Here is a 7,918-nt window from a genome sequence, read left to right on the forward strand (position 1 = left end):
ATCAAGAACTCTTTCCTACTTCTTATTCTTTCTCATACCCTTTCAACTTTAGATTGACCGATACGCACGGGATCCGCACGACCGCTACTACACGCAAATTTATGCGCAACGGGGGAGGATTTATCAAGTATACGTAAATTTTAGGAGCATAGATTAGGGGTTGTTGAAGAGGTGTTTTTTTTTTCGTTAGGAAGAAAAATAGGGTAGGAAATGCTCCGAAGCCTTCCTCGCTTGAGTTTCTGCGCCGACAGGTGGGACCAGCGCGGCGTCCCGCGCGCCTGCTCACCTCGCGCTCAGTTCGTCCTCCAACAATCACGGCCAGCTTCACGCCCCACCAATCACGCCCTCTCATCCTTCCCTGCCCCGCGCCACGCTCCCTGCTCCCTGGCCGTCGCCGCAACCAGCAGGTGTGCCAACCCCCTTCTCTTCCCTTCTCTTGGCCCCTGCGTTTTCTTCTCCCCCTTCTCTGACGTGGGCGCCGCCGCCACCCCTCTTCTCCTTGTTTGCCGTCGCGGCTCCGCAGGCAGGAGTGGACCTACTGCGTGTACCGCACCGATGCCGCCACGGCGCTGGGTGGCACCACGCTCGCGCTGCTGCTCGTGGGACAGGCGGTGGCCCCCATCTCTAGCCCCTGCTTCTGCTGCGGGTCTGCGCTGCGGCCCGGCGGCGCCCAGGCCTGCGCGCTCGTCCTCTTCCTCTCCTCCTGGTACCACTGATTCTTCCCTGCTGATCCCAATCTTCTCCTGTCCTCCCCCAAACTCTTCCCTTTTAACGGAGCACCCAAACCCTGAAACTAATTGGCTATTTGTCTTCAGATCTGATCTAATTACATGATCCTACATGTATTATGCCTGCGAACTTCGATCCCTTTCAAAGACGCTGCACGGCCACCACGACACCTGATCCGCTGCACCAATCTACGAAGGGGGACCTGCTTGTGTTGCCGCATGTCCACGACGCTCACCAGAGGCCAGAGCTGCAGGTCTGTAGTCTGCAGAGTCAGGCATTGAATTGCCAATTGCAATTTGCTATAGAAGAGTACTACTGCTTTTTGTGGCTTAATGAAATTTTTGCTACTGTTTTTTCTTGCTTCAGCCAAATTAAGTGTTCAAAAAATTCGGTCCAGGCATAAGCTGAAATTATCTGAAAATTATCAGTGTTCTAATTTATCACTTCTGTAAGTTCAAATTCAGACATACGTAAAAGTAGTGCCAAGCAGGTTAACCAATTTTTTTTCTCAGCACTATACTGCAAATGTAACAGAACTTGTTTTGTTGTCGGATATACCTTTGCATGCACCCCCATATCAAGCTCCCGTAGGTTGTACCAATTCAATCCACAAGGACGTTTGTTAACTGAATCTCTATATTGCTATGATTCTATATCTTTATAGAGAATTATTATAATTTTTTGGTCAAATTTGTACCTATTTTTCTATTTGAGCTATCTCAAAATTGATGTCATCAGCCATATGTAATATGTGCAAACTTTATCCTTTTAGGAGAACAATTTGATGAGGTTTTTATCTATTTATGTCTATGCATAATTCACTTATGCCTACATTATTTAGACAGTATGAAATGTTGAGGTTTTTTCCTCGCTTGTCTTGTTTATGCAGACTGACAAGTCCTTGGTAATATTCACTTAACGTATTCTTCAATTTTTATTCTGTGCAGACCACTCTTCGTAAATACAGATCTCTCTCAAGCTTGTGCAGGTGTGTATTGAAACTTGACACTATTATATAAACATCTTTCAAGTTCTTGATATATGATCAGTCATATGTGTGTGTGTGACCATCAGCGATAGGCTTCGCTCTTTTAATCATGATGCCTTTTCACTGAATATTCCTATTAACTGAATGTGTGTGTGACCTTCTAACTGAATGTATAAGTATGCCTCATCTTACAGTAATCGCAGCTTCATATATATATGAACACCTCTGTTTTAAGTTTCTTTTGCCAGAGTGCGGCATGGCTATGCACAATCTTATTTAGGCTATGGTAGAGTCAAAAAATGAGTTTAAGTAATTTTATCCATTTGCCTGAGACTGTGACTTTCTCATTCCTGTTTACAGTCAGTTAAATCAGCTCTGCAAATTAACCTTCTCAATAAACTCTACTGTTATTGATTGTTTCATCTGAAGTTGATAAAAGGGCAGACCCAGTGTCGGAGGCTCCCACATGAGTGGGGTCTGGGGAAGGGAAAAACCGAGGCAAGCCTTCCCCCCGCAAAATCTGCGGAGAGGCTGCTTCGAACCCATGACCTATATGGAAAATTTGACAGCCCTTGGTACAAATGGTATGATATGAATACCAAATGAGAAAAATAACATCAATGTGCACTAAGGCTCTTGCTGTTTCTTGCTGCCAGCAAGCACAAGCACTTAGCTTAGGTTCTGAACTTTGTCATATGCAAATGTTGTCTTCTTCCCGAAGTAAAAACAATTGTACAAATATGCTTGGTGATATAACAAAAATAGCAGTAGATGAGGTGATATACTAAGATATCATATTCACAGACGAGGTTATTTCAAAAATCGCAAAAATACTGATATCCAAAAAACGCAAGTTGCAGGTAATTTCATTGTTGGTCAACTAATCTTTGATTGATTGCAATAGCTTTGGAAGGGCATTCATTATCTAAAAAAAGAATTCGAAAGGCATTGTGCTCTTGCCATCATCAGGTACAAGGAGATTCAAATTTCACATTACTTTTTGCTGGGTTTTTGGTTTTCTGGAGTAGGAAACGGAGGCAGAGGTGGACACCTATTGGTAACGGGGTGTTTGCCTTTTCGAATTCTTATCTAAACGTAGGCGCTAACTGTTAGCCCTATTGAATATTGATCCAAATAGCCCCTTGAGGATAAGTAAAGAAATGTCTCTCTAAAATACAAATGCTTTACTAATATACAGTCAATTGATTAGTGTGGCTCTGAACCTTTTCCTTCACCTCTTACAGTCCTAGCTAATTTTGCATTCCAAGTAAATAAATAAGTAGACATTTTGTTATTATGTTTGTAGAGGCACCACGCCTGTGTGTTTAGCCATGTCTGTGTTGTACACCTAGAAAATCAACCTTATATAAGACTTCACTAATGAAAAGATGTACTACTGGTCGACCACCATGACTCCAACACTGTCTGACTACTAATGATATCCGTTTCAGGTTCCTCTGTTCTAATCTTTTATATGAATTCTATTAGATGCAGCAAAATATTACATGCAAGGTTACTCTGAACAGAAATACAAGGAGTTCAGTAAAGTAGTGAATATTGGAATGATGTGACAAATGATGAGAAGATGAGACTCGCACTAAAATCTTTATGAAGGTTCCTGTAATTTGAGATTTCATAGTGGGAAGAAGAAGGGGCAGTTCCCTTTCAGAGTAGTTTCAGATTTCAGCTGCGGTAAATGAGTCATTTTACATTTTGCAGTCATTAATTATCTCAGTGAATTTCAGTTTACGTATATGAGCAGTGCTTGGCAGCGGCACCTCGCTGCAGACTACGGAGTCCAAGAGGGGAGGCTAGAGAGCAGAATAGGAGGCTGGAGAGCAGAACCTGATGGCCGCCACCACCAGAAGACTTCAATGGGGACCTATCCAACGACTGCCCAAGATCAGTGAAGTAAGGAAAAAATCTTCTTCTTCTTGGTCTCTACCAAGAAATGTCTTTCAATTGATGAAATGTACCTTGTTGCTTACTCGTTGTGCCCAATAGATGGACAAGACATGGATCCACTCGTTGTGTTCAATAGATGGACAGGACATCGATCCTTGGCAATGCAATTGACTAAATGAAGGAACTGGATAAAATCAAGCTGCAGGCATGAGGAGATCATTGGACATATTGTCAGTAATGCAATCTGGATCCCGCTATACATTACACCTTTCAAGCTCAACATTTAGCTTTGTTCATCTAAGATTCTGATTTTGGATTTGGTATTGTTTGGCCTGCATTGTCAGTAATGCAATCTGGAGCCTGAGAATCCTTCGCAATATATCCAAGTGATATGCACCTGTCATGGACCTGCAATTAGAAGCTCTCACCGGTTCATACCAAATTGGTGTCGTGATATCTTAGAGCTTACTGTCTACTCACACAGAGGTGAGAGAGAGCTCTGAAATTATCCTTCAGTATTAGCACCATATCATGTCAAGTGCAGCTCATCGATGTCTGCTTTTTCATCATGCTTTGCTATGATTTTAATTCATATAGTCTCTGGAGAACTTCTGAATTTTGATGGCACAGCTAAGTTCACTAGCAAAAAAAGTGCATTTAATCATTTTAGAAGGGTGTGACTTTAGAAAGAGTAGAGGGGGCATAAGATGTATCACAACCCTTTAGCACCATAGAGGTTAAAGGCGACAAGCTCGTTCTGGGGAGCTTAATGGAATGCAGCTGAAGCTCTAATTTTTTATTATATTTTTATTCCAGTTTTGCAGTAGAGCACACTCCAATAGACTAACATACCAAACTGTGAGTTTTAGTGTGTCAGAAAAATAGATTTGAGTTAACTTATCCTTTGCTTCTCATTTTTGGCTTTATTAAGATAAGGAAAATAAAGCAGTGAAGTAGTTGTGGATTCCTCTGAATGAAGGAGAAAAACATAATCAATATGCAGTTAGAAGCTCTCAGGTGTCTCTTCAGTTTCTGGCGATGAGTCACCGATCCTAGATGGGGATTCGTGTGACTTCAAAGTGGAGAAAAACTTTGATGGAATGGGAATAAGGAAAAGAAAACGTCTCAGAAGATCAGTACAGGTAACGGCTTTGCTTCTTTAGAAGGCCATGTTTCATCTAGAAGGTACTTTTCCAGTCTCGCTGCCCCCAATAATACTTGTTAGCCTGTATGTGTATCGGTGTATCCTATGCAATCTTATCATTGTTTCAGAATAACTATTTTAATATTTTCTTTTGTGCTTGTGTCTCTGATATTTACACGATACACAATTCCACGAATTTGTCACAAGATAGCTATGAGATTCCTGGAATGCTGCTCCACCTATAAAAGTGACAAATATTTATACTGATGTCCTATTGGCCGTCTCAAACTTAGTCATGCCTATCACTTATCTGTATTCACCTTTTTTGTAACAATTTTTATCAAAACTAAATAGTAAAAAATCAAATATAAAATAAAATGTTTTGGTAACCCACTTGAGTTTGCCAATTATTCAGTGGTTTGTGTGATGCTTATTTCCGTACTCTCTGTCAGACAGTGAAAAGTTCTAAATTATGAACTCATTTGGATTTGGATAGAACAAAGTTATATGTTCAATTAGGACCAGGGAGAACTTATACACCTTCCAATTTTACACTAAAATTTATACAGCTTCCAATTTATACAGTAGAGCATAGTCTGTAAAGCGCCAAACTATTTGAATCGATGCTTCTGGTTGATCTCAAATTGTTTGTCGCTGGTTGAATGGAAGTTGCTATCCCTTCCTGATGATAAGAACACCTACCTTTTTGTTACTTGTACAGTTGTGCTTCTTTACGAGTTGCTTTTGAGTTGTCTTTCTTAGTTCTACCTGTCATAGCCAGATAGCCTTCAAACATGCTTTCTCATGGTATTATTACTTTTTTTCAGTGGTCTGACAGAACTTCCAATTGCCTCTATGTCCACCTGTTGAACTTTATGAAGACAAGGTAACAATTATTACTTTGCCATCACCACAATGTACCTCCACTATCAGCCCGCAAATTTGTTTGAAATTTCTGTTTATTTCTATATTTCAGGGTTTTCTGCTTTGGATCAGCAAGCAGAAACCGCTTACTTTTGACTCAAACTTGGTTTGTACCTCAACCATCAAAATTTAGTCCTTAAATTGTTGTATAGCCTGCAATGTCGTATTATCTTATCTACAATAATTCATCAGGACAGGAGACATGAAACCTAGAACTGAATTTTCATGTTGCATCTTATGGTTTGTTCTGAATTTTTATTGCTGCAAACTTGCCTAAATGTAGAATCCTAAAATGGTCAAAATTGTTTGCATTGTGCAAAATAGGATTTAGGAGTCTGCAGTCCCTATATTAACAAATCAATTAGTAGTTGTAGATATTTAACAATTTGATCTCTGAATGTTTAGCCCATGGGAAAAATATATATATATGCCTTTAAAAATCTCAATTAATTGTAGAGATTTGTTTCTATTTCTCGGTGCCTGCAGTTGTGCATTGATTATACTTTTTAAGATAAGAGAGAAGGGGTTCAGTGTACCACTGATCTTAGGCTAACACGTTCAATTGGTTGTAGAGATAATTTGCAACATGAGTATCTGGAATGATTGCCATCAACTTAAATAGCTTCGGCCTAAAACTGATTAATATTCTTTCCTTTAGTACTTATCAACTTTGCATCTAATTTTGAAATATGGAAAGATTATTCAAGTATGCATATTTAGAATATTGCAAAGATTCTTTGGTGGTATCAATGTTTAGAGCATTTGGAACTCTGAATGTCCAGTGTGTAATGAATATACGATGCTGCGTTGAAAGTTGCTGTTTCATAATAATTGAGCCATTTGTTTTAGTGCAACTTACAACTAGAGTTGACTATTTACCAAAGTTCAAAGAGTGCCGAAGTTCAAAGAGTGTATTTATTTCTTTGCTTTGGATATTCAGAGATTCACACAGGTTCATTGCTTCAGTCTGTGTGCTCTATCAGCGGTTGTAGGCGGTAGTTCTAGATATTACATCTCGGCAACCATATAGCAACAGAGATCATAATTGCAATAGTCAAAGTGGTATAAATATGCATGTGTTGGATTAAATGTTATCCATCAATCAGATGAATCTCTCTGAACACACTGACTGCTTAATACTATCCCACTGAATTGTTTATAATCTTTGAATCTTATCAGTCTCCTTGCGGGATCAGCTGTATTTTAATCTCTTATTAAATCATTGGGCTGCTAGGAAGCCAGGATCAGATTTGAAATTGTCACGCATGTTGATTTGAAGAATACTAAGCAAGTTAGCATCAAGAATCTTTAAAATTCAGTTTTTATTCTTGAATTTTCCATCGGCAGTTCATGTATGTACTCTGAACATTTCAAAAGGTTCATTGAGCAGTGCCATCCTGTAAATTTCATTGAGCACTCATGTAAATTTGAATTTATTCTCATTGTTCATATTTCAAGGATCCTCGTGTAATATTGATAATTGACTCCAAAGGGAATATTAGGAACATCATGCTTGAAGTATCGTTTTTTGGATAATGGTGAATATTAGGAACATCATGCTTGAAGTATCGTTTTTTGGATAATGGTACAACACGTGCTAATATTTACATTATCATGGTATTATTTTTCTGGTTGCAACGCATGGACAAATATACTTGAACTTGTGTACTGGTATGGAGATGCAGCGGAACTTATTCGTGGATTTATTGGCGCACGAAAGAAATGGATATCGAAGATTTCTTCCTGTCAATATAAAACATTATTTTAGTTGCATCATGGAAAGATATATGCAGTAGAGTTTGTGAGCCTGCGACGCGCTCGCTCTCTATGACTGTTAATTTTACAAATTTTGTTTTTAGATTAACTATCACTTTAACATTGGTATTTAATTTTATAGTATTGTTATCTTATCGTGTGATCTACGTGTTTTTAATACAAAATATTAGCTATTTCGTAGCAACGCATAGACACGCGACCTAGTAAACTTATTAAAGATAGGAATGTCTTAGGGACTTAGTCGACCCTTGGCTTGAGCCTGTCCACGAAAATAAGGTCAATAGACAGCAGGGGTTAGTCTCAAAGACGAAAATAGGCTAATAGAGCTTTAACCTATTAATTCAATGAGTAAGATGGACTGACCCAAATACCTAGTCATAGCGCAACAACTTTTTTTTCTTGTATAGAAAACATGGATCCTTGGAACAGCATAATGATTTTGATGGTCAATT

At 39.1% G+C, this 7,918-nt stretch overlaps 1 protein-coding gene across 19 annotated transcripts; it reads left to right on the forward strand.

Annotated features, from left to right (window-relative positions):
- Window positions 1–249: 249 nt before the first annotated feature.
- LOC136467350 (uncharacterized) lies at window positions 250–7,237 on the forward strand. Of its 19 annotated transcripts, none has more exons than XM_066466017.1 (11): window positions 250–407; window positions 524–706; window positions 877–982; window positions 1,677–1,717; window positions 3,206–3,409; window positions 3,480–3,628; window positions 3,722–3,852; window positions 3,967–4,108; window positions 4,554–4,764; window positions 5,594–5,652; window positions 5,743–7,237. In XM_066466017.1, exons 2-5 carry the CDS (start codon window positions 556–558, stop codon window positions 3,286–3,288), a joined length of 381 nt encoding a protein of 126 aa, XP_066322114.1. In that variant the 5' UTR covers window positions 250–407; window positions 524–555; the 3' UTR covers window positions 3,289–3,409; window positions 3,480–3,628; window positions 3,722–3,852; window positions 3,967–4,108; window positions 4,554–4,764; window positions 5,594–5,652; window positions 5,743–7,237. The 19 variants fall into 19 exon arrangements, 17 of the variants coding, with proteins under 17 accessions (XP_066322114.1, XP_066322115.1, XP_066322113.1 ...); XM_066466018.1 differs by having other exon boundaries at window positions 3,490–3,628; XM_066466022.1 differs by adding an exon at window positions 2,578–2,686 and having other exon boundaries at window positions 252–407; window positions 3,206–3,628.
- Window positions 7,238–7,918: the final 681 nt, after the last annotated feature.

This window comes from Miscanthus floridulus, chromosome 7 (assembly GCF_019320115.1).
Source record: "Miscanthus floridulus cultivar M001 chromosome 7, ASM1932011v1, whole genome shotgun sequence".
Lineage (NCBI taxonomy): Eukaryota > Viridiplantae > Streptophyta > Magnoliopsida > Poales > Poaceae > Miscanthus > Miscanthus floridulus.

Coding starts and splice junctions, on each gene's coding strand:
- LOC136467350 (XM_066466009.1), top strand. CDS start 556: ATGCCGCCACGGCGCTGGGTGGCACCACGCTCGCGCTGCTGCTCGTGG. Junction 983..1,676: donor ACCAGAGGCCAGAGCTGCAG/GTCTGTAGTCTG, acceptor TATTCTGTGCAG/ACCACTCTTCGTAAATACAG. Junction 1,718..3,462: donor TCTCTCTCAAGCTTGTGCAG/GTGTGTATTGAA, acceptor AGTGAATTTCAG/TTTACGTATATGAGCAGTGC.